The sequence below is a fragment of the Nerophis lumbriciformis genome, linkage group LG06 (assembly GCF_033978685.3).
Source record: "Nerophis lumbriciformis linkage group LG06, RoL_Nlum_v2.1, whole genome shotgun sequence".
Taxonomy (NCBI): Eukaryota; Metazoa; Chordata; class Actinopteri; order Syngnathiformes; family Syngnathidae; genus Nerophis; species Nerophis lumbriciformis.
In genome coordinates this window covers 53,728,451-53,754,876 of record NC_084553.2, presented here as the reverse complement: position 1 = coordinate 53,754,876, position 26,426 = coordinate 53,728,451, and the positions used below count along the sequence as shown (strand labels likewise).

Below are 26,426 nucleotides of genomic sequence, written 5' to 3'. Positions count from 1 at the left end.
CTCTCTTAAAAACATACTTTTATTCCATGGCTTTTAACACTGAGTGATATCCATCCTGCAATGGCGCCCCATAATACACCTGCTGTGATCCTGTTTTTATGTTTTTATTAATTCTATTTTAATTATTTATTTTTTTATCGTGTTCTGTTTGTGTTGTGTTGTGTTTGCTCGGTACTCGTTTTATCTTTTAACCTGTTCATTGTACAGCACTTTGGCTACCCCTGTGGTAAATTTTAAATGTGCTCTATAAATAAAGTTGATTTGATTTGATTTGATTGTACAGTAAGTGATTGTTTTATGTTTGTAGTTCTTGTTAAGAATTTCGCAAAATACTGCTACTAGCTGGATCTGCTTATCGCTGCGCTTCTAAAAGTTGTAGCTCATCATCCTTAAAATTTAGGATCAAAAACATAAGGTTCTGGATCACCATTTGTCCCAAAGTAGACTTTGCTGTCACTCACAAAGTCTGCCACGATTAGTAATAGTGGTGGTGCTGTTGTTGAAAGGAAAAACAAACGTTGTGATGCGTGAAATTAATGCGCCGCATTATGCTTAAAATGTGCAAAAAACTTAAAATATTACATGTTGATATTAATGTGTCTATTAGTACATTACATATACTTACAGTGTGCATATAAAACATTGATGGAGGTGTGACTGATCTATTGTTAGCTGACTTATTTGAGAGTTAAAATACAAAAAAACAACATGTTATTGTTTCACATAAGGATTGTGGATAATGGACGAAATTCCCAAAAAAGTGCAGTTGCCCTTTAAATTTTGGGCCAAAAATTAATTTTCCTTGAGGCTCTCTTTTTTCTGACCTTTGCTGCCGTTCAATCTTGGCGGCCATCTTAGGGTTGAGCGGCTCGGCGAGCACCGGCGGCAACAACGGGCAGAGCGGCGCCGACATCATGGCCACCTGCGGCTGCGACAGAGTCTGCACCTGGTGGATTTGCAGGATCTGCCGGCTCTTGGTGTAGCGCTGCGAGGCCGTGATCAGGCGCCTCAGCCGGGCGGTGAGCACGGACGGCGAGGGCCAGTAGACGCTCTGCGCCTCCGGAACTGCATCTGGAGAATTAAAAAAAAAGGGCTAATTAATGTCTGTGGATATTTCCGACCTTTAGATATAATCCTGAGGATTCCGAAGTGGGATTACGTGTGACTAATACGCACCTCCGGCGTTGTCAATGACGACCAAGTCTCCGGGAGAGGAGGCGTCATCCTGTGGGAAAACGGCGTGTTACTTCAAAGGAAGGAAGGACACCTCAGTTTGAATGAGTAATATGAGCAGACGTGCGTCGATGCTAAGAGGGGAAGGTGTTCGTCTCTGTCAGTCTGATTATTGATTGGCCTTTTCAAAAGAGACGTGACCTTTTAGGTGAGGGTGTGACGTTACCTCCATATCATCCTTCAGTAGGGCCGGAGCAGGCTTGTACTCGGGATCATCCACATCCCTGCAAACACGCACGCACAATATTTCGCACTTGATAACACTAAAGGTTTTTATTTAAACAGCAAGTTGATTTGGTGTTTTGTCACCCACCCATCCATGAAATCGTTGCTTCTCTGCTCGGCGGCGATGGCCTTCTCGTCCGGTCGACCGACGCGGTCTAGGAAGCACAACGCAGGGTCTGCTCGGACGCTGTTGTACTTTTCATAACCTGGAAAAACAAATGAAAGACAAAATCAATGAAAAACACAATACTTTACTACAATAGGAGGCAAAATATGACATTTGCTCAAATAGTGGCTTCCAGTCAACAATTTTCACCCATGCGCCACAAAATCCCTGGGTGTGTCATTCACCTAAAAGTTAAAGTTTAAGTACATATACAATACAATAAACAGAATCCTGGAGGTAGGGATGGGTACCGTTCACAATTGAACCGATACTGTGCCAATTCCTGATACCTCAATATCGACACCGGTACTAAATGGTACTCATTTTTGGTACTTTTGTGTGTGTTCATAAATATTAATTGTTTTTGACAATGAAATCTACCGTATTTTACGGACTATAAGTCGCAGTTTTTTTAATAGTTTGGCCAGAGGTGCGACTTATACTCACTTATGTGTGAAATTATTAACACATTACCGTAAAATATCAAATAATATTATTTAGCTCATTCACGTAAGAGACTAGACGTAGAAGATTTTATGGGATTTAGCAATTAGGAGTGACAGATTGTTTGGTAAACGTATAGCATGTTCTATATGTTATAGTTATTTGAATGACTCTTACCATAATATGTTACGTTAACATACCAGGGACGTTCTCAGTTGGGTATTTATGTGTCATATAACGTACACTTATTCAGCCTGTTGTTCACTATTCTTTATTTATTTTAAATTGCCTTTCAAATGTCTATTCTTGGTGTTGGGTTTTATCAAATAAATTTCCCCCAAAAATGCGACTTATACTCCAGTGCGACTTATATATGTTTTTTTTCCTTCTTTATTATGCATTTTCGGCCAGTGCGACTTATACTACGGAGCGACTTATATTCCGAAAAAGACGGTATTTAAAAAATGAGCCGATTACGATAAATGGTAAATGGGTTATACCTGTATAGCGCTTTTCTACCTTCAAGGTACTCAAAGCGCTTTGACACTATTTCCACATTCACAGTTTCACACACTGATGGCGGGAGCTGCCACGCAAGGCGCTTACCACGACCCATCAGGAGCAAGGGTGAAGTGTCTTGCTCAAGGACACAACGGACGTGACTAAGTTGGTAGAAGGTGGGGATCGAACCAGGAACCCTCAGGTTGCTGGCACGGCCACTCTCCCATCACATTTCTGAGTGTCATTTGCAGGTATGACACTAAGTTGCAAGTCCAAGACAATCGATGGGAAGATTGTATAGTTTATGGTGTGTACTTTCGTTCCTTGTTGCGCCCTAAAAAGTGTAAATGCTCTAAGTATTGTACTTATTACACACCAGCTGTTTGTAACTTGGTAATGGAGGTGTTGAAATCGCCATGTAAAATTGCTAATGCTAATCAGTAGCATGTCAATAGCAAAGCCGATGTACGTTGGCAACAAGCTAGTGCACTTTTGAAAAAGTTTAGCCTTACTTAACTTATGTTGGAGCGTTTTTTTGAGTCAATTACTTTGTTGGCATTGAAAATTTCAACATTACCTAAAGGTAGTTTGGCTCAGTCTGCTCTCAGTGCTGCTGGAGTGATCAGCAAGTGGCAAAGTGCAATGTCACGCACAACCCAGGTACCGGGAAAAGGCACCGATTGATTTTACGTGAATCGGCGGGATTCAGTTGATACCAAAAAAGTACCCGATTTGGTACCCATCCCAATAAGTGGATGTAATTATCTTGACCACATTTGAAATTGTAAAGACGGTTGTGTTGAAATGACTGAAGTCGTATACAACACATTTTTGTTGGAAAAAAAATCTAATTAAAAAATTAACTAATTAAAACTGTCAAAACAAAATGAAATGTATACACTAAAAAATCAAATGCACTAAAGTATTATTTCGTATTATTCCTTTAATAAATACGCATTGTAGCTGTACAAATGCGTTAACCCCAAAAGATGCCCAGAACTTTCTGTAGTGGAGTAAATAAACCCCACCTCTGCCACGCCGGATACCATGCCTCAATAAATCACCAGGTGTGTCGTCCACTTGAACATACAGAATGACTGCTGCAAATGAGGTATTTAGTGGAGGTAATTATCTTGACTATAATCAACAATCATTATGGTTATTACCACAATATACACTGCACTGTTTGCAAAGTAGACATGGCATCTGTAAAGCTGACGTGTACGATTGCTTTTACGGAGGAATTCCCAAAGAAAGTATTGGAATTCTACTCATAAGTTAGTGACAGTCGCCAAGATACAAAACAATTATATGCAACACATACTATAATAGAATTAAATGTAAAAAAATAATTTAAAATTATATTAATAAACTTTCCTAAAATTATAAATGCAGACAAATATTTTAAAAAAGGATTAAAAAAAATATTGTTGATTTTTCTGATGAAAAGAAGGATTGTACAAATGCAGCCCTCATGCAGAATTAATGTCTTAACCCCTAATAGACACCTTGTACTTTCGACAGTCCATCCATCCATCCATCCATTTCGAGTACCGTATTTTTCGGACTATAAGTCGCAGTTTTTTTCATATAATGCGGTGACTTATATATGTTTTTTTCCTTCTTTATAATGCATTTTCGGCAGGTGCGACTTATACTCCGAAAAATAAGGTAAATCAACTCCCCTCTGCCATTAAATGAAGAAAGATGGTATTTTTTAAAATTAATATTCATAAAAAAAATCTCTTTGAAATGCAAAGTTGCACTCACCATGCTTGAAGACCCCTAACAGCAGACACTTATCAGAGAAAGCGTCCCACCACAAGGCTGGCAGCTCGGAGTGATCAGGTTCTGGCACCCAGATCTTTACTTCACTGGTGGAGCGGTGAAGGGGAGGGTTAGTCAGGACACATTTTATTGAGAGATATTATGACATAACTGTACTATGGGATACATAATAAAATGCTTGCAACTTTGAATATGTAGTTTATAATTTTTTTAATTTTTTTAGTTGGTTGCAACTGACCCATTCTCATGCAGTTACATATTTCACCAGCGGGTGGAGCTCGATAGCTTTTTGTCCCTTATGTATTTTCCTTTCTCAACAGGTGCAAAAACAACACACTTTCACACTTTTGTAAACCTCTTCAAACGAGGTATTTACCCAGGCCGTAAAAGATGCATGTCTTAGAATATGTACAAGTTAAAAGGTTTTGGATGCTAAACCATACAGGACAACGTTTTAAAAGTAAGCACTATAAGCACATTAGTCGTATTGTCAATATATTAATCAAATGGTTTCATTAGGCCACCCTCGAAAAGTCTGAAAAGGAAGGACAAAGGTGGTGCACTCACCTGCAGTCTACGTTGTCTAGAACCTTCTGGGCCTCGCCTCCTATCACCTCTTGTTTCAGGTAGTACAGCATTCTGACCCGGAGAAGTACCCTGCGTACAGAAAACCCACCAACGCTTAAAAAAAAAAAAATCCCTGACCACACACAATTGTCCGAGTGAGCGGTGCACACACACGGTCTCGTTGGACACAAAGCTGCTATAATCCTCAATGCAGAAATACAGCGGTGTTTTTTACAGGACAAAAACCTGGTGGAGCAAAACCGCATTATTTCCTTGTGTGTGTTTTTGATACATCACACTTCACATACTTTTTTCCTCATTGTGATGTCATTTACAACATAATTACACTAATAATTTGTTAGCAATGGGCATTTATATTGCAGCCTCCTGTGATAGCGATATATTATTTGGCATATAAATGATAAGAACTATTTTAAGACGGGTTATAAAGGCACTTAATTTGACACATGACATATTTAATATCACGTAATTTCCAGTTGTATTATTTTCTCGAAACTATTATTAATCCACTTGTTGATTAATATCTGTTTACATTATGTTGTAAGTTCATTGAATGTTTACATTTTTGATCACAATTATAATCAGACAAAAACACAGGATGGCAGTGTAACAATATCAATCCAAAATTTTAATTACCGTATTTTCCGCACTATAAGGCGCACCTAAAAACCACACATTTTCTCAAAAGCTGACAGTGCGCCTTATAACCCGGTGCGCTTTATTACGATTCATTTTCATAAAGTTTCGATCTCGCAACTTCGGTAAACAGCCGCCATCTTTTTTCCCGGTAGAACAGGAAGCGCTTCTTCTTCTACGCAAGCAACCGCCAAGGAAAGCACCCGCCCCCATAGAACAGGAAGCGCTTCTTCTTCTACTGTAAGCAACCACCCGCCCCCGGAAGAAGAAGAAAAAACGCGCGGATATCACCGTACGTTTCATTTCCTGTTTACATCTGTAAAGACCACACAATGGCTCCTACTAAGCGACAAGGATCCGGTTCATAAAAAGACGCAATCTCTCCATCCGCACACGGATTACTACCGTATTTCACAGCAACTGATATTCCTGTGAACCGCACTGTGGAACGGGAGCACGTACGGTGAATATTCGCACCACAGGGAATGAGAAGTCATCCTTCACTGTGGTTCTAGCTTGCCATGCTAACTTCCACCCATGGTGATATTCAAAAGGAAGACCTTGCCAAAAGAGACCTTTCCAGCCGGCGTCATCATAAAAGCTAACTCGAAGGGATGGATGGATGAAGAAAAGATGAGCGAGTGGTTAAGGGAAGTTTACGCGAAGAGGCCGGGTGGCTTTTTTCACACAGCTCCGAAGGCGAACACACCTTCACTAAGACGGGCAGACAGCGCCGGACGACATACGCCAACATTTGCCAGTGGATCGTAAATGCCTGGGCAGATATTTCGGTCACAACTGTGGTCCGAGCTTTCCGGAAGGCAGGATTCACAGAACAACAGCGACACTGACTCCGATGACTTCGACGAGACGGAACCGGCCATTTTGGATACCACGCTTGCGCAACTTTTCAATTCGGACACCGAAGACGAAGAATTCGAAGGATTTACGAATGAAGAATAACTTCAGAAGGTGAGCGCTATGTTTATTTTGTGTGTTGTGACATTAACGTTCGAGCAACATTATGTTGCTATTGCTCTACACCATTTTGAATTTTACTATGTTTGTGATTGCACATTTGCGTACATTTTGGGACAGAGTTGTTAGAACGCTGGTTTTCAATATATTATTAAAGTTTGACTGAACTATCTGACTGTTTTTTTGACATTCCCTTTAGCGCAGCGTAGGCGCGGCTTATAATCCGGGGCGGCTTATTGGTGGACAAAGTTATGAAATATGTAATTCATTGAAGGTGCGGCTAATAATCCGGTGCGCCTTATAGTGCGGAAAATACGGTATTTCCTTTTAACACATACAATATTTTGAGCAAACTAACCTCTAATTGGCTGTGATTTTTTAAATCTTATTCCGTTTTTGCACTTAAAGTGCTCCTTTATCCAGGGACTTATTTTTGAAGTTTTTAAATAATAATAACCCCCCAAAAAATGTTGTGATACTAAAAATATCAATCCAAACAATGTAGTATCAATCATATACTGATACTTTATTTGGTATCGCTACTGTGGATATTTGCATCAATCTGCTTACCACATACATTTTAAAGCTCTATCCAAGTGGTGCTCCTACAGTGTGTAGTGGAGCATGCAGTGTCCTCCAGTGATAATGGTACTTGTAAGACACTTAATTTGCTGCCATAAAGGCAAGGATATGTTAGCTGCTAGCAAGGACACTACAATGTTTTGAGGACGCGGTCATAGGCTTGTCGATGTCAAATTTAAAGGAGACTGCTAGAATGAGTCATCAGCATGCATTATCACAATGTTTTCATAGTATCAAAACCTCTATCATCGGCCAAATGGATGTCATATATCATATATCGTGCAACCTTAAGTACAGATATTGATTTTCAACCTGAAAACTGGCAAACTTTGCGCTCGATGGCTACCCTGAAGGTTGAGTTCAATCGCCAGCAAAAAATTTTTTAAAGATCAACCCAGTTTGGAGACGATCACTTGAAAATGACAGAAAACAAGATCTAGAAAAAGATGGAGTTTTTGTGCTGATATTTTTTTCAGTTTGTTTAAACACAGTGTTTAAAATTCATTTTATGAACATTCAGTGCAGATATATTTGTTGCTAGAAAATGCAAGACCCACTTCTAGTAAAGTAAGAGTGAAGCAATCTATTGTGTCTCACATCCAGCCAATGAGGTGTCAAGTTTGCAGACATGTGACACGGGTCTGACCAAGCAGCAGCAATCTGCTGTGCATTAGTAAAAAAAAAAAAAAAGCTCCTAAGATGCCATATATAAAAAGGATAAAAGCTGATCACACGATAATTCAAAAACTTACAAAAATGACTGATAATATTCTAAAAACGGTGTAACAGACCACTTCAAAAACAGAATGTAATTTCATTTTTTTTTTTTACTGAATAAGACACCCAAAATGTACCGTATTTTCCGCACTATAAGGCGCACCTAAAAACCACACATTTTCCCAAAAGCTGACAGTGCGCCTTATAACCCGGTGCGCTTTATTACGATTCATTTTCATAAAGTTTCGATCTCGCAACTTCGGTAAACAGCCGCCATCTTTTTTCCCGGTAGAACAGGAAGCGCTTCTTCTTCTACGCAAACAACCGCCAAGGAAAGCACCCGCCCCCATAGAACAGGAAGCGCTCCTTCTTCTACTGTAAGCAACCACCCGCCCCCGGAAGAAGAAGAAAAAACGCGCGGATATCACCGTACGTTTCATTTCCTGTTTACATCTGTAAAGACCACAAAATGGCTCCTACTAAGCGACAAGGATCCGGTTCATAAAAAGACGCAATCTCTCCATCCGCACACGGATTACTACCGTATTTCACAGCAACTGATATTCCTGTGAACCGCACTGTGGAACGGGAGCACGTACGGTGAATATTCGCACCACAGGGAATGAGAAGTCATCCTTCACTGTGGTTCTAGCTTGCCATGCTAACTTCCACCCATGGTGATATTCAAAAGGAAGACCTTGCCAAAAGAGACCTTTCCAGCCGGCGTCATCATAAAAGCTAACTCGAAGGGATGGATGGATGAAGAAAAGATGAGCGAGTGGTTAAGGGAAGTTTACGCGAAGAGGCCGGGTGGCTTTTTTCACACAGCTCCGAAGGCGAACACACCTTCACTAAGACGGGCAGACAGCGCCGGACGACATACGCCAACATTTGCCAGTGGATCGTAAATGCCTGGGCAGATATTTCGGTCACAACTGTGGTCCGAGCTTTCCGGAAGGCAGGATTCACAGAACAACAGCGACACTGACTCCGATGACTTCGACGAGACGGAACCGGCCATTTTGGATACCACGCTTGCGCAACTTTTCAATTCGGACACCGAAGACGAAGAATTCGAAGGATTTACGAATGAAGAATAACTTCAGAAGGTGAGCGCTATGTTTATTTTGTGTGTTGTGACATTAACGTTCGAGCAACATTATGTTGCTATTGCTCTACACCATTTTGAATTTTACTATGTTTGTGATTGCACATTTGCGTACATTTTGGGACAGAGTTGTTAGAACGCTGGTTTTCAATATATTATTAAAGTTTGACTGAACTATCTGACTGTTTTTTTGACATTCCCTTTAGCGCAGCGTAGGCGCGGCTTATAATCCGGGGCGGCTTATTGGTGGACAAAGTTATGAAATATGTAATTCATTGAAGGTGCGGCTAATAATCCGGTGCGCCTTATAGTGCGGAAAATACGGTACATGAAAAAAAAGATTGTGGGATATACAATATTAATTATTAACATTAAAACACTGAATATTAAGAAAATATGATCGTCGCTCCTCTTTACTTCCCAGAAGACCTTCTTGATCCAATCTTTTACAATCAAGCAAAAACATGGCGAAATATGAACACAAAGTGTAAAACACACCCACACTTCTGATAAAATGTCCCTTTTCTGCTGAAATCTGCCTCTGTGTCTCACACTGGCTGCTGCTCTGTAAACAAGCCCCACCCACTCTGCGGAGCCTCAACGACGTGGAGCTGCAGTGACGTATTCCCTAAGATTACCTATTAACCCGTATGTCACTCTAAAGCGCATATTCCAACCACTGGAATTAGACTTTCCGTAATTTGAAAATGATATTGCACATCCTATTGTATGGTTTGGATTTTAAAGGTTTAAACAAAAACGGTTACCACTGTATTTAAACAAACCACATTAGAAAAAAACATTTTGCTCATGAAAATTTAATGAAACTGCAAGCATAATTGAATGTAAAAAAAAAATTCACAAAATTCAAATGCTAAAAATGTAATGACATAAATTCAGTGTCATAAAAATATTTGGTAATAAAGACACAAATTAACCTCCATAGATATGTATCCAGTTACTTGTTCCTAGGCACACAACATAAGCAAATTATAAAAAAAATAGTTTGCATATGCCAGATATGCACTTCCCTCTGTTTGACTGACACACTATATAGATAAATACAATCACTGCTCTGTATTTAATATAAAATACAAATATTACACAGGATGGTCATTTCCTAGCAATATTTTTCACGTTTAACTGGAAATCTACAAAGCTTGAAGCTTCTATAGACAGCCTCATAAAGGAACTACCACTATTAGGATATCCATCCATCCATCCATCCATTTTCTACCGCTTATTCCCTTCGGGGTCGCGGGGGGCGCTGGAACCTATCTCAGCTACAATCGGGCGGAAGGCGGGGTACACCCTGGACAAGTCGCCACCTCATCGCAGGGCCAACACAGATGGACAGACAACATTCACACTCACATTCACACACTAGGGCCAATTTAGTGTTACCAATCAACCTATCCCCAGGTGCATGTCTTTGGAAGTGGGAGGAAGCCGGAGTACCCGGAGGGAACCCACGCAGTCATGGGGAGAACATGCAAACTCCACACAGAAAGATCCCGAGCCCGGGATTGAACCCAGGACTACTCAGGACCTTCGTACTGTGAGGCCGATGCACTAACCCCTCTTCCACCGTGCTGCCCTATTAGGATATATGCTAGTAAAATAAAAGGATGTTTTTTGCATTCTTTTTCTTACACAATATAGATTACGGTATTGTTATATTTATGGCAAAATGTTTTTTGGCGATTACCTTTGGCAAATGTTCTGAACACTTGTTTACATGCCGGGTATCAGTTGAGCAGACTGCTCCTCGAGTTTGAGGTGTTCACAACATCATTTCTCAAAGAAATCTATTTTTTTCATCGAACTCTGCAGTTAAATATTCTTTGCCTGGTTCTTTCTGCTCTTGAGTAAACACATCTACCTGAGGAAATATGCTATTAAGTAAAACAATGATAGCTTTCTATTATTTCTCAAACAAATCTAAAATAGATAGTCTTATTTTTTTGCATGTTTTAGAATTTTTTTCTGATAAAAATCTAAATATCTGTATTCTTTAGAGCAGTGGTTCTCAACCTTTTTTCAATGATGTACCCCCTGTGAACATTTTTTTTAATTCAAGTACCCCCTAATCAGAGCACAGCATTTTTGGTTGAAAAAAAGAGATGAAGTAAAATACAGCACTATGTCATCAGTTTCTAAATGTATTAAATTGTATAACAGTGCAAAATATTGCTCATTTGTAGTGGTCTTTCTTGAACTATTTGGGAAAAAAAGATATAAAAATAACTAAAAACTGCGATTCAATTATAAATACATATTTCTACACAAAGAAGTAATCATCAACTTAAAGTGCCCTCTTTGGGGATTGTAATAGAGATCCATCTGGATTCAGGAACTTAATTCTACACATTTCTTCACAAAAAAAGAATTCTTTAACATCAATATTTATGGCACATTTCCACAAAAAATCTAGCTGTCAACACTGAATATTGCATTGTTGCATTTCTTTTCAGTTCTTTTTGACGGACATTTAAAAAAAAATCTCACGTACCCCTTGGCATACCTTCAAGTACCCCCAGGGGTACGCGTACCCCCATTTGAGAACCACTGCTTTAGAGCAACACCTTGCACAAATATGCCCAAGGGGAGCTGCAGTGTGGTAAATAGGCTGCGCCTCCTAGACGGCACACTGCTGTGTGACTGGAGCAGCTGCTGTAACGCTCCACAACACCTCCACCTGTCAGCACGTCCCTTTGTCACTCTCCTTCCAGGTTCTTTGTAAGTATGTGCAGTGTGAATAGCGCGCACACACACACACACACACACACACACACACACAAATCTCTGCACCGTCACACACTCGTTAAGGAGCGAGCGGTTGCGTGACGCGGTTGGCATGCAAGGAATCCCTCCTGGCTGCGTTCGCAGACAAACAATCCCTCCAGAAGCGAACATACGAGCGGGAAGTGGCATGACAACTGGAGGGGAATGACGTGTGATAGCAACGTTCTATTCCTGCATAAGTGCTCTGTAAGGAAGGCAGGGAGCCCCCCTCCGAAATCCCTGCCAAATTTAGGCGTCAGCAAACTGTGTCCTAGTTGGCCCTGTGTGTCACATTTCAGACAATCCCTAGTTTCAGCATTACTGGACCACCAAACAAAGGGGAACTTTCTATGGAAAATGCAGCACTGTGCATCTAAAGCTCTGTGGGCACGAGCTCGCCACCAAACAAGGGGCAGCAATCTATTTGGCTTTTGTCTCTGTCATCCCCACGCACCAGCCGGCAGTCTTTTCCCCCTCCTCTGTCAGCGAGGAAGAGTGATCCATGGTGGCCATTAGCTGGCCTGAAGGCTCATTAAGATCACGATCACTCAACGGCCGCCCGTCGTGATCCGAGTCTGTTAATGAATCAGCGGGAAGTGTCAGCTCCAGTACATCTTTTAGTGCCTCATCATTACTGGAGCTGGAAGGTGCCACCGTGACGAGGAGAGCGCTTTTTCAAACACGAGCCCTTTTTATGAGGAGTCAATAGAGGGAATCAGATACTAGCTAGTCACGAAAAAACAACTACCGTATTTTCCGCACTATAAGGCGCACCGGATTATTAGCCGCACCTTCAATGAATGGCATATTTCATAACTTTGTCCACCAATAAGCCGCCCCGGACTATAAGCCGCGCCTACGCTGCGCTAAAGGGAATGTCAAAAAAACAGTCAGATAGGTCAGTCAAACTTTAATAATATATTAAAAACCAGCGTTCTAACAACTCTGTTCACTCCCAAAATGTACGCAAATGTGCAATCACAAACATAGTAAAATTCAAAATAGTGCAGAGCAATAGCAACATAATGTTGCTCGAACGTTAATGTCACAACACACAAAATAAACATAGCGCTCACTTTCTGAAGTTATTCTTCATTCGTAAATCCTTCGTCTTCGGTGTCCGAAGTGAAAAGTTGGGCAAATTTACGATCCACTGGCAGATGTTGGCGTCGTCTGGCGCTGCCTCCTCGTCTTAGTGAAGGTGTGTTCGCCTTCTGTCATCCATTGTTCCCACGCAGTTAGCAGTCTAGCTTCGAATGCCCTGTTGACACCAATATCTAGCGGCTGGAGGTCTTTTGTCAATCCACCCGGAATGACGGCGAGTATTGAATTAAGCGCGTAAGCGTGTCTCTCAATGTGCTGTTATGAACTAGCAAATATAACAACTACACTACCCAGCATGCAACGATAGTTACGAGCATGCGCGGTAGCCCTGAGAAGCGTTGTATGCTGGCAGTTAGAATGTGGTTATGAGCACGCTGTGAGTAAACGTTGAGAACTCAGTTAACACGCCTCGTCTGCATTATTTATAATTAGACAGACAACACACTTAATAGGAGCCATTTTGGGGTCTTTACATAAACACACAAATGGAAATGAAACGTCACATATCCCAGCATGCACCGCGCGCTTCTTCTACGGGGAAAAAAAGATGGCGGCTGTTTACCGTAGTTGCGAGACCTAAACTTTATGAAAATGAATCTTAATATTTATCCATATATAAAGCGCACCGGGTTATAAGGCGCACTGTCAGCTTTTGAGAAAATTTGTGGTTTTTAGGTGCGCCTTATAGTGCGGAAAATACGGTAGGCAATACTGTATTACTCTATACTATTCAACGGTCGGCCAAGGGACCAAATCTGGCTCGGTAATGAGACTATACTGGCACCCGTGTTCAAGTCAAAGCTTGGGAGACAAACATTTTTGCAGCAAATTCCTAAAAACACTAGAGTGCTTCTAATGTGTGGAGGAACTTTGACCACTGGAAACACATCGGCAGCATTTTAACCTTGCTAGCAAACATAGAACACTGGGATCCAATCTTGTGATTTACAAAACCCAAAACCAGTGAAGTTGGCACCTTGTGTAAATCGTGAATAAAAACAGAATACAATGATTTGCAAATCCTTTTCAACCTATATTCAATTGAATAGACTGCAAAGACAATTAACTTAACGTTCGTACTGGTAAACTTTATTTTTTGCAAACATTAGTTCATTTGGAATTTGATGCCTGCAACATGTTTCAAAAAAGCTGGCAACTAAAGAGGAGAAATATAACCTTAGAGGAAAATCTCATTTAAAACATTTGTATGCACGTTAGAGATGCGCGGATAGGCAAATATTTCATCCGCAACCGCATCAGAAAGTCGTCAACCATCCGCCATCCACCCGATGTAACGTTTGAATAGAACTGCATCCGCCCGTCATCCGCCCGCACCCGCCCGTTATATCTAATATAGACGATGCAAGGCATTAGTGAGGCACCTGCCAACTACTCCGGTTTTCCCGTAATTCGTACGGTTTTCATCAACCTATTCCGGGTTACGGGTGCAGTGATAAAAAATACGGTTTTTCATTAATTAAAAAAAAAAAGGGTGAAAACTACGCGAATTGCACCTTGTGCAGACAAGATTTTTCGATCGGACACGGAGGAATTAGCGATGTAAAAGACCACTTTGGGACAAAGAAACACAAGTCTAATGCCGTTGCTAGCGATACGAGTGGAAAACTTTCAACGTTTTTCGTCGCCCAAACAGATTCTTTGGATGTGATAAATGCCGAAGTTTTATTTACGGAGGCAATAATTGAGCATGGACTTCCAATCGCACTGGCTGATCACATGGGACAGTTAATAATGTAATGCAACCTTTAAAAATCATTACGCGGTGATCGCGATCCCAAAAATAAACTTTTCTTGCATGATAATGTCCAGAAAAATTCGCTTTATATTACTATAGAGTCCTTTTAACGAATGAGTTTGATGGTTTATCACAAACCTTAAATGAAATTCCATGGCCACTGTCCTGCTCTCTATATCAACCAGGGTGAGCCCCACCCCTTTCGTGAGCGCACTGAGCGCGGAGTGACAAGTGGCAAGCAGGTAAGCTGCGCGGGCGGAGCGCGCGGAGTGACCCATGTTACGAGCCCCCGGCCACGGGGGTGGCGGGCAGGTAAGCTGCTTACCTGCTGCGCGTGACGCCGGCCGCGTCGAAAGCGGACGAGGCGGGGTGTCGGTGCGGTGGGCGCGGTAGTGACCCTGGACGTGCGTCAGGCCCTTCTCGCGGATCGCCTCAGCTACGGCTCCCGGTGGGGCCCTCTCGGGGGAAGGGGCCTCGGTCCCGGACCCCGGCGAGGCGTCGGGGGCCTTCTACGCTCCGTAAAAGTGTCCATCTCTTTTTTTTTTTTCTTCTGTTGTGGCATATGCAGCAGGTGCCTGCTCGTTTTTCGTATGTGGGTAACAACATTTAACTATGTATATATATTTCCCAATTGGTTTAACTGCCACCCGCAAAAAAAAATAAAAAAATAAAAATAAAAAATAAATCTAATTAATCCGCCCGACCCGACCCGCGAGCGGATAAAATCTTATTTTTTTTAATTTCATCCGCCCGATCCGCGGATAATCCGCGGTTGTGTCCGCAAACCGCGCATCTCTAATGCACGTACAACACTTAGAACCTTTAGCATATCAGTATGTGGAATGAAATCATGGAATGGATTAAGTAATGACGTTAAACTTTGTACTGATATGATCCAGTTTAAGAGGTTGTTCAAATTAATAGTGCTTACAAAATACAAAGAAGAAGAATTATGAGAAATACTTTCAACCTTATTAAAAATAAGATATTCTTCATCTCAGTATGTTAATAATGACTGAATTAATTAATTACATATTACAAAACTGTTGTGCATACTAATTCACAGATGTTATTCTATTATAAAAAGGTCAGGAAATTAATGTATATATTTGTAAATGCTCTGAAGTGGGAAAGGGGTAGGATTAAATAAGCTTAGCTTCTTCCTACTCCTTTTCGGACATGATGTAAAGTGAAATGATTTGAAACTGTGTGATGTATTATACTGTAAGTGTGTTCATGTTCGAAATAAACTAAAGAAAGAAAGAAAGAAAGAAGTGGCAAAAAAGACTGAGAAAGTTGAGGAATGCTCATCAAACACTTATTTGGAGCATCCCACTGATGAACAGGCTAATTGGGAACAGGTGGGTGCTATGATTGGGTATAAAAGCAGCTTCCATGAAATGCTCAGTCATTCACAAACAAGGATGGTGCGAGGGTCACCACTTTGTGAACAAATGCGTGAGCAAATTGTTGAACAGTTTAAGAACAACATTTCTCAATGAGCTATTGCAAGGAATTCAGGGATTTCACCATCTACGGGCCATAATATCAAAAGGTTCAGAAAATCTGGAGAAATCACTGCACGTAAGCGGCAAGGCCCGGTACTGCATCAAAAAGCGACATTAGTGTGTTAGGATATCGCCACATGGTCTCAGGAACACTTCAGAAAACCACTGTCAGTAACCACAGTTAGTCGCTACATCTGTAAGTGCAATATAAAACTCTACTATGCGAAGCGAAAACCATTTATCAACAACACCCAGAAACGCCGCCGGCTTCACTGGGCCCAAGCTCATCTAAGATGGACTGATGCAAAGTGAAAAAAGTGTTCTGTGGTCTGACGAGTCCACATTTCAAATTGTTTTTGGAAACTGTGGACGTCGTGTCCTCTGGACCAAAGAGGAAAATAACCATCCGGACTGTTATAGGTGCAAAGTTCAAAAGCCAGCATCTATGATGGTATGGGGGTGTATTAGTGCCCAAAGCATGGGTAACTTACACATCTGTGAAAGCACCATTAATGCTGAAAGGTTTTGGAGCAACATATGCTGCCATCCAAGCAACATCTTTTTCATGGACGCCCCTGCTTATTTCCAATACCAAACCACATTCTGCATGTGTTACAACAGCGTGGCTTCGTAGTAAAAGAGTGCGGGTACTAGACTGGCCTTCCTGTAGTCCAGACCTGCCTCCCATTTAAAATGTGTGGCGCATTATGAAGCGTAAAATACCACAACAGAGACCCCGGACTGTTGAACAACTTAAGCTGTACATCAAGCAAGAATAGGAAAGAATTCCACCTGAAAAGCTTTAAAAAATGGTCTCCTCAGTTCCCAAACGTTTACTGAGTGTTGTTAAAAGGAAAGGCCAAGCAACACAGTGGTAAAAATGCCCCTGTGCCAATTTTTTTGCAATATGTTGCTGCCATTAAATTCAAAGTTAATGATTATTTGCAAAATAAAATTAAGCTTCTCAGTTTGAACATTAAATATCTTGTCTTTGCAGTCTATTCAATTGAATATAAGTTGAAAAGGATTAGCAAATCATTGTATTCTGTTTTTATTTACAAATTACACAACGTGCCAACTTCACTGGTTTGGGGTTTTATATATAACTGAGTCATCCTTCAAGGTACCGCTTCAAGTCTCCTCCTTTTTTCGTAATAGGATTTATGTAACCAAAGTTTTGCTGCAGCTTCTTTACTTCCGATGCAGTCCGTAGTCATTTGTTCAACTTCTTTATTTGTACTAGTGGTTTTCCTCAAGATTCCATTTTCGGTCCTCTCTTTTCATCATCTGGGCTATTCAATTGGAGGCCTGCGAGTTCAGTTATGGAAAAAAAACTGCAGCAGATTCCTAAAAGAACTATACAGGTAAAAGCCAGTAAATTAGAATATTTTGAAAAACTTGATTTATTTCAGTAATAGCATTCAAAAGGTGTAACTTGTACATTATATTTATTAATTGCACACAGACTGATGCATTCAAATGTTTATTTCATTTAATTTTGATGATTTGAAGTGGCAACAAATGAAAATCCAAAATTCCGTGTGTCACAAAATTAGAATATTACTTAAGGCTAATACAAAAAAGGGATTTTTAGAAATGTTGGCCAACTGAAAAGTATGAAAATGAAAAATATGAGCATGTACAATACTCAATACTTGGTTGGAGCTCCTTTTGCCTCAATTACTGCGTTAATGCGGCGTGGCATGGAGTCGATGAGTTTCTGGCACTGCTCAGGTGTTATGAGAGCCCAGGTTGCTCTGATAGTGGCCTTCAACTCTTCTGCGTTTTTGGGTCTGGCATTCTGCATCTTCCTTTTCACAATACCCCACAGATTTTCTATGGGGCTAAGGTCAGGGGAGTTGGCGGGCCAATTTAGAACAGAAATACCATGGTCCGTAAACCAGGCACGGGTAGATTTTGCGCTGTGTGCAGGCGCCAAGTCCTGTTGGAACTTGAAATCTCCATCTCCATAGAGCAGGTCAGCAGCAGGAAGCATGAAGTGCTCTAAAACTTGCTGGTAGACGGCTGCGTTGACCCTGGATCTCAGGAAACAGAGTGGACCGACACCAGCAGATGACATGGCACCCCAAACCATCACCCAACCATGCAAATTTTGCATTTCCTTTGGAAATCGAGGTCCCAGAGTCTGGAGGAAGACAGGAGAGGCACAGGATCCACGTTGCCTGAAGTCTAGTGTAAAGTTTCCACCATCAGTGATGGTTTGGGGTGCCATGTCATCTGCTGGTGTCGGTCGACTCTGTTTCCTGAGATCCAGGGTCAACGCAGCCGTCTACCAGCAAGTTTTAGAGCACTTCATGCTTCCTGCTGCTGACCTGCTCTATGGAGATGGAGATTTCAAGTTCCAACAGGACTTGGCGCCTGCACACAGCGCAAAATCTACCCGTGCCTGGTTTACGGACCATGGTATTTCTGTTCTAAATTGGCCCGCCAACTCCCCTGACCTTAGCCCCATAGAAAATCTGTGGGGTATTGTGAAAAGGAAGATGCAGAATGCCAGACCCAAAAACGCAGAAGAGTTGAAGGCCACTATCAGAGCAACCTGGGCTCTCATAACACCTGAGCAGTGCCAGAAACTCATCGACTCCATGCCACGCCGCATTAACGCAGTAATTGAGGCAAAAGGAGCTCCAACCAAGTATTGAGTATTGTACATGCTCATATTTTTCATTTTCATACTTTTCAGTTGGCCAACATTTCTAAAAATCCCTTTTTTGTATTAGCCTTAAGTAATATTCTAATTTTGTGACACACGGAATTTTGGATTTTCATTTGTTGCCACTTCAAATCATCAAAATTAAATGAAATAAACATTTGAATGCATCAGTCTGTGTGCAATGAATAAATATAATGTACAAGTTACACCTTTTGAATGCAATTACTGAAATAAATCAAGTTTTTCAAAATATTCTAATTTACTGGCTTTTACCTGTAGTGCTGTCATAGAGATGATCTTTGACTCGCATTTTTACAGAAGGTCCTCAAAAAAAGCAGAGAGCTCCTGTAACTGACAAAATAAATAGACCAATATCAAATGTCTATTGTGGAGGACGCTGGTTCTACGGAATATACAAAATAAGACTAATAATGAAAGGAGAAGTCCGCATCCTGGGTCCTTATCTTTCTGGAAATGTGGCCCCCAAAACAATTTACTGGAATATCCCGTGTCAAAGCTATTTTATATAATGATAATCAGTGGAGACAAGGTACATTGATTGGACATTTCATTCGGTACACCAGCACAAACAATACAATAGCTACATCAAAACTTCTGCTATTATACTGAAAATGCATGGCCATAGCTAACCTGGCATTGATGCGTATTATGGCTAGTGTAGTATAATCAGCTTGGTTCCGACGAGCGTACGCTTACTTGTTGCAGTGGTGTTTGAGGTGCTTCTTGTAGCCGTCGTCCTGGAGCATGTGCTCCGGGTTGTGCTTCCGTAACCACTCGGCCTTGTGGATGTCAAAGGAGCTGGACTGTGTCTTCATCTTCTTACCCTTCCTGCCTCGAGGAACTGGGGCTGAGAGGCCTGGCGGAAGAGGACACACGATCACAACGGCTCTCCTGCATTGCTATCTAATATTTTGAGTTTGGTTCGCTACGCTGCGTTTAAGGACAGGGGAACAAAGTGGGACACCGCAACACTAACATTATCAGTGAAGCTGATAAAAGCTGATTGGAAAGTTTTAATTAAATAAATTAAAATCATTTCTAAAAATGTATCGTTTGACAGAACTAGGCTCTTATTAGGGTGTATTTTATGTGGGTAAAAAAAGGTTTTTTTTGCAATAAAACTATAAATACATTTTTTGTGAATTTGCGGGGTCTCAAATGATGAATTGCAAAAGTATTGGGATCTTCCAGTGCACAATATGCGACCTTTAACGGCAATGAATATTTTATACCCAAGTGATTCTGCAGCTCCTTGGTACGTCCGTCTTCCGTGGGTGCGATCAGGTCCCACATGAAGCTTTTAATTTTGTCATCCCCGCGGTAATGCACCAAACAGTAGGCCAGCAACGCCCTGCAGATGGACTCCACATCCCAGTCGGTCAGCTGCTTCTTAAACCGCCCGTGAGTCAGGATGTCCTTCCATCGGCCCCACCTGGACGTCGATAATGAGACACGTTAGCTTTAAATTCACACGTGTGTGCTAAATGTATTTGGTAAGCACGTTTCAAAGACCGTACCCATACACCAGCAGGTTCTTCTCCACTCTGAAACATTCAGTGCGTCCGTAGCTGTTGGGCCGGTCGTGGGTTCGCCGGAGTTTGGGTTTGGTGTCGTCGCTGTCGCTGTCGCCTTCGGAGAGCTCCGCCAGCTCGTCCTTGGTGGAGCTGAAGGGCCTCGTCTGCTTTCTGACGCGCGGGGTGTCGATCACCAGGCTGTTCTGTAGACACAAGACAAAGATTCTCAACGGTTAGGCTCTAAATGTAAATAGTAAACTCACTGCTTCTTTTTCTTGAAAAATAGACCACTTAAAACCACTATCTTTACAAATACCCACAAACAATAATCCTGCCTACTCTTTTAAAAGTATACCGGTGGAGGCAGATGTCTCTGCTCTGTTTGTGGCTTATTTTTCAGAGGGAGTTTTTCCTGGCCTATGTCACTTTACAACAGGGCTATTCAACTGGCAGTCCAGGGGACGAATCCGGGTCGCAAGTTGAGTTAAAAACTTGGGAGACAACATTTTTGCAAACAAATTTCTAAAAACACTTAAGTGTTCCTGTTGTATAGAGGAACGTGGACCACTGTAAACATCTTAAAAAAAAATTTAACCTTGCTTGCAAACATAGAACATTGGGGTTTAAACTTGTGATTTGCAAAACTGAGTCGTTCCTCATGGCACTCCTTTAAGACTTCTCCTTTTTGGCTGTTACACATTGTTTTTGGTAATGTTATTTGTGTAACCAAAGTGTTGCTGTAGTTTTTTTTTTACTTCAGATGCAGTCAGTGGTCATTTGTTCAACTTCTTTAGTTATACTATTGGTGTTCCTCAAGGTTCCATCTTAGGTCCTCTCTTTTTTATCACTTGGGCTATCAACTGGTGGCCTGCGAGTTCAGTTAAAAAAACCTGACACACATTTTTTTGCAGCAGACTTTTAAAAACACTAGAGCAGGTGTTCTTAACATTTTTGACCACAGGGCCCAACTTTTCCACTACTGAGGGGGTTGGGACCCACTGAAATATCAACATTGACTTAGTAATCTTACTGTTGATTCTAACTGTATTCAATAATCATATCTAACTTACTTACTTACAGTTTAATAGGATAACCATTGTCAAATGATATGAAACGATGTGTTAATCACAAAGACTATTACCAAGGCTTAGGTCAGACTGATGACAAAAATAAATACATATCACATATACTGCAAAAGAAGGGACTCGTATAAACTGATTCAAACAACATTTGCATACAATTACACAATGCTAAAATAAATGAATTCTTACTAAAATCACAATTTTTTTTAACTTAACTGTCAATAAAATTAAAGTGCAAATTAAAATACAGCTTCACCAATTTAGTCATAAGTTTTACTCGTTTTCTTGCCACCGTATCAAAAAAGCGTCTTTGTAGTGAGTGATTAGAGCAGAATGACTTTACTTGACAACATGCAAAGGGGATGAAAAAGTAGAAGATAAAAGACAAATGTAATAACCAAGTATCTCAAGGACCAATTGGCATTTCTTGGGGACCACCTGTGGCCCACCAACCACACACAGAGAAACGCTGGCCTGCACCTTCTTAAAGAACGTTTTAGCTTCAGTAGAAAGCTAAAACGAGTGTGTCTAATCTGTTTGCTTAATTCTTTCTTTTGTTTACCACACAGATTTTAAAAATACTGATGAACTGAGATCATCAAACAACTTACTCTGCCATTCACCATTTCCATATCGACATCAGCCTTTTTCGCCCACTTGTCCCAGAAGTTGGGGTCATCCAGAGAGATGTCTGTGCGGTTTCCGGATGCCACAAAACTGGCCTGAAAGAAGACCATGTCGGAAAATCTTAAAAATCTATATTTCTGTTTGATGCAATTTTGGTCAATCATTAGAAACAATGGCCAGCGTGCCATTCAAAGAATATATAGTCCTTATTGTAATGTTACAACATCAAAAATGTTTAATGCATGCTGCATTACCTTGGCAAAGGTGGACCCTCGGCCCTCTGACTCGATGGTAATGGTTTTGGTCCTGCGCTGGAGGATCTGGTCGATGTCCTCCTCACAGAACTTGGCCCCTTCGTCCTCCTCGTCCATAATGGCACCGTAGGCCCCTCGTCGCAGCAAATCCTCGATTTCCTTTTTGGACAGCTGTTGCTGGACGGCCTGGGACAAAGGAAAATACGTTTATATCTAGGCAGCATTGGATGTCTTGCTCACGGACACTGATTGTCCTGAATGTCTAATGTTCTTTACCAAAATGTTGCTCGAGCAGTTATTTTTCCAACTGAACAGTGACCGTCTATGAAAGTCTTTTACCTTGGCTTGCACTTGACCACTCAGTGCTACGGGAGAGCATGAATGGCTTCGATTGGAGCCTTTTTGTTGAAAGAACCTTGATATTGTTCCGGCTAATGCTTTAAAGCGGCACTACACAGACCTACTCAAGAGTTCACAGAATTGAACTGAAAACGTCTAATCCAAGGTTACCTTTCTGAAATGGATGTCATTATATATTGAGCGGTTACAAACACTCTTGACGATGAATCCTATTTCATTCCCACCACTCACCCCTCCACCGGTGCTTCCTCCCAAGCTGTTGTCTCGGCCGCTCATGCTCTGCAACACGGCTTTGTCCAGACCCAGCTTGAGGCTGGCGCGATCGAACATCTCCCGCTCGTACGAGTTCCTGGTGATCAGCCGGTACACCTTGACCGCCTTGTTCTGACCAATCCGGTGGCAGCGTGCCTGCGCCTGTCGGGTTGAACAGGAGCTTAGTACTGCTTTGGCGGGTTTTTTTGTTGTTTTTTTTGTCCTGTCCAGCTACTCAGGCAAATCGTATTGTTGATGTAGATGCCCATATCGGCTGTACAAATTTACTTTACAAAAGAAAAGTGTGGGATACTTCTATTGTTGCCTTAATTGTAATTGACTTTATTAAATGGATTTATATTATTTGGCGAAGCCGGGCCAGAGAGGGAGGGGATAGAAAGAGAAAAAAAGGAAGACAGAGGGGGAAATTGCGGGGACAAGACAGAGACAACAACAACAGCAAACAACAATAACAATAACAACAGAACATCAGCAAGTAGGATATGTACAAATATGATGGTTAAAGTGATAGCAAAGAAGCAGTTAGTGAAATAAATATTATTAATACAAAAATGCCAATGAGCGTTATTACACTACAAATGGAGCAATACAAATACCAATAGAAATAGCACTATTGATAATGAATAATAACAATAATTTACCTCAATTATCAACAATACAATTGTTTCAAATGCAACAATACGTATATGTAATGATAACTTCAAATACAAAAGAAAGCAGAAACATGGAGGGGAAGAAAGAGAAGCCAACTATATTAACCTTGTAGATTGTTATAGTTACAAAAGGTTAAACTTTGTCAGTGTGTCATGTGTTACCCAGTTTCCCCTAGGGCAACAACGTTAATATATGTTTGATGTAACGTGATTATATGCATGAGTGTATGTATGTATATGTACAGTATGTGTATATGTATGCTTGTACAGTGAATGTACATGTACAGTATGTGTATATGTATGCTTGTACAGTGAATGTATATGGACAGTATGTGTCTGCTTTGGCGGTTTTAACTTGATGTCGTCTTACTTGCAAGTCGTTTTGAGGGTTCCAGTCAGAGTCGAAGATGATACAGGTGTCCGCCGCCGTGAGGTTGATGCCGAGGCCGCCGGCTCGTGTGCACAGGAGGAAAACAAAGCGGTCCGAGTCGGGCTTGCTGAAGCGGTCGATGGCGGCCTGACGCAGGTTCCCGCGGACTCGGCCGTCTATCCGCTCGTACAAGTACCTGCCAAAAACCAGGGGTCACTCGTTACAATGCTAGCTAACTCACTAGCCACAGTATTCAGACGTAATATGCTCATTCGACCTCAATGAGAGATAATTTTTCCACATTCCCTCTTTTGAGTCAAACCAACAGGTGGTGCCAACCATGTTTGAGTGTGAGCTTTTCTTTCCGTCACTCAAACAGTAGTGACTTGGTATGATGCAGCTGCGCCATGACACTTGTTTTATTTTTAGACAATGTTCATGAATGAAGCAGAATCAAACAACTGTGACAAATATGATGACCAAAATACGATTTACGTGATACAAGAAAAATATCTCTGTTTCGCACTTATTTTGCAGTCATTTTTCAAAGATACAAGCAGTGTTGGTATAAAAAACGTATTTTCTAAATATATTTTTCAAATTTTATTTACAAAAATCCCAGAATGTTTATCAGTCCAATAAAAGAAAATATAACCCCATCTTTACAATACTTAGGATATACAGTTACAAAGCAATTGAGAAGACATACCAATACAATACCTATTAAAAATACAAAAAAATAATAATAATTTAAGCAACAACAGTATTGATGATAGTTTAAAACCCAAAAAATATTCTTAAAAAAGAAAAAGAAATTGCAAAAATAAAGTTTTTAAATTGTTTTAAATTAAAATGCAAATCATCAATCGAATTAGAATTGGGATAAATAAAAATCTCGATTTTGATGTGAATCTATTTTTTTGAGCACCCTTAATAAATAGTACAGTCGTCCCTCATTTATCGCTGTTAATTGGTTCTCGACATGACCGCGTTAAACAAATTTCCGTGAAGATCATTAATCAAATAGTTTCAGGACGAGAGCAAAAAAAAGAAAAGTTTGTTACCTTTTAAGTTTGTTTTTCAACATTATGAGAGCCCTGTAGTCATGAAACAATACCCTTTAGTCACCATTACACTCTTTTAATCCCATATAGTAATGTTTCCTAAAGCTTAGCCAATCAGTGGCGACGATATTGAACAGTGCGCTCTAATTGGTGTGGTCTCTTCCTAATTTAGGGCAAACATTTTGAATATGCCACAATATGTGAAGCGCGATGTAGCGAGGGATGACTGTATATTATTTTGTAATATAATATTTTTTCCACTAAAAAACAGTACGAAAAAGATGGTTTGGCCTTTATTTGTGGTCAGTCCAACGCATGGCATCAAATTACTTTTCTCCAAGAGTTTTTATTCCTGTCACTCACAACAGCCGTGCCGTGATACTAATTTTAATGATAATGCTGATCAACGAAGCTGAGTCTAAAATGTTGAGCAGCTAAGAAATAGATATTAAAAAACATCAAAGAAAAAAATAACATTTTGTCCAAATACTGAAAAAGAGACATTGTAACATAATCACTGTTGCCTTACAGTATATTCAGGCCAATAGATGTAGTGTGTCTTACAGTTACCTTCTCTGAATGAGGTAGTCTTCCAAGATGTCCAGACATCGCACCATTTGGGAGAAGATGAGCACCTTGTGGCCGCCGGCCTTCATTTTCGGCAGTAGTTTATCGATGAGGACGAGCTTCCCGGCGGACTGCACCATGGCTTGTAGGTGAAAGTCCAAGGCAGCCGGGCTGTAAACCTCCCTGAAGTCCTCTAAGATCTTTTCTTCTGCCCCTAACAAGTGGATGAAGTAGCATTAGTCACATGGCTTTTTATATCAAAGTCTAAAGTCCAAGTTTTGGAATGACAGAACTCACAGTCATCAATAATTAGTGATGGCTCAAACTGTACTGAAGCATCTATGCATTATGAAAAATAGGGAATAAAAATGTTTGGGTGCATTGACCTGATCACTGACAGTATAACAACCTGTGCCACCTTTCAGATCACCATTCGCAGTTAAGGAAAAGGAGCATGTACAGTCAAAAGAAATTGCGTGATTAATCTGCATATATATACATATATATATATATATATATATATATATATATGGTTATTGTGATAATCTTTTGTGATTAATCACATGTGTTAACTCTTTTTTTTTTGACAGCCCCAAAAAAACAAACAATTGTATTTGCTAACTTTTCATTTTATTTGCAAATCAAACGTAGTGATTTTATTTAATCCAGTAGATGGCAGAGGACAATTGTGAAACACCAACACAGTATCAGTGCAGTGTCAATACTAGGGGTGTAACGGTACACAAAAATTTCGGTTCGGTACGTACCTCGGTTCAGAGGTCACGGTTCGGTTCATTTTTGGTACAGTAAGAAAACAACAAAATATAAATTTTTTGGTTATTTATTTAC

At 40.7% G+C, this 26,426-nt stretch overlaps 1 protein-coding gene and 1 non-coding gene across 10 annotated transcripts in view; both read right to left on the bottom strand.

Annotated features, from left to right (window-relative positions):
* chd9 (chromodomain helicase DNA binding protein 9) overlaps positions 1-26,426 on the bottom strand; it is a 254,829-nt gene that overhangs the window by 28,732 nt on the left and 199,671 nt on the right. For all 9 annotated transcript variants that reach the window (XM_061964542.2, XM_061964544.2, XM_061964545.2 and 6 more), the window contains 14 exons: positions 25,581-25,791; positions 23,947-24,142; positions 22,882-23,064; positions 22,291-22,476; positions 22,021-22,131; positions 20,331-20,530; positions 20,046-20,245; positions 19,510-19,669; positions 4,925-5,014; positions 4,340-4,443; positions 1,547-1,664; positions 1,400-1,457; positions 1,177-1,225; positions 825-1,071 (listed from right to left, as the gene is read on the bottom strand). In XM_061964542.2, the coding sequence (XP_061820526.2) occupies positions 825-1,071; positions 1,177-1,225; positions 1,400-1,457; positions 1,547-1,664; positions 4,340-4,443; positions 4,925-5,014; positions 19,510-19,669; positions 20,046-20,245; positions 20,331-20,530; positions 22,021-22,131; positions 22,291-22,476; positions 22,882-23,064; positions 23,947-24,142; positions 25,581-25,791 (2,113 nt within the window). The remainder of the gene's footprint in view (positions 1-824; positions 1,072-1,176; positions 1,226-1,399; positions 1,458-1,546; positions 1,665-4,339; positions 4,444-4,924; positions 5,015-19,509; positions 19,670-20,045; positions 20,246-20,330; positions 20,531-22,020; positions 22,132-22,290; positions 22,477-22,881; positions 23,065-23,946; positions 24,143-25,580; positions 25,792-26,426) is intronic.
* On the bottom strand, positions 22,554-22,692 carry LOC133608974 (small nucleolar RNA SNORA16B/SNORA16A family). The gene has a single exon (XR_009815656.1). It is a non-coding gene; the product is annotated as a small nucleolar RNA SNORA16B/SNORA16A family (small nucleolar RNA).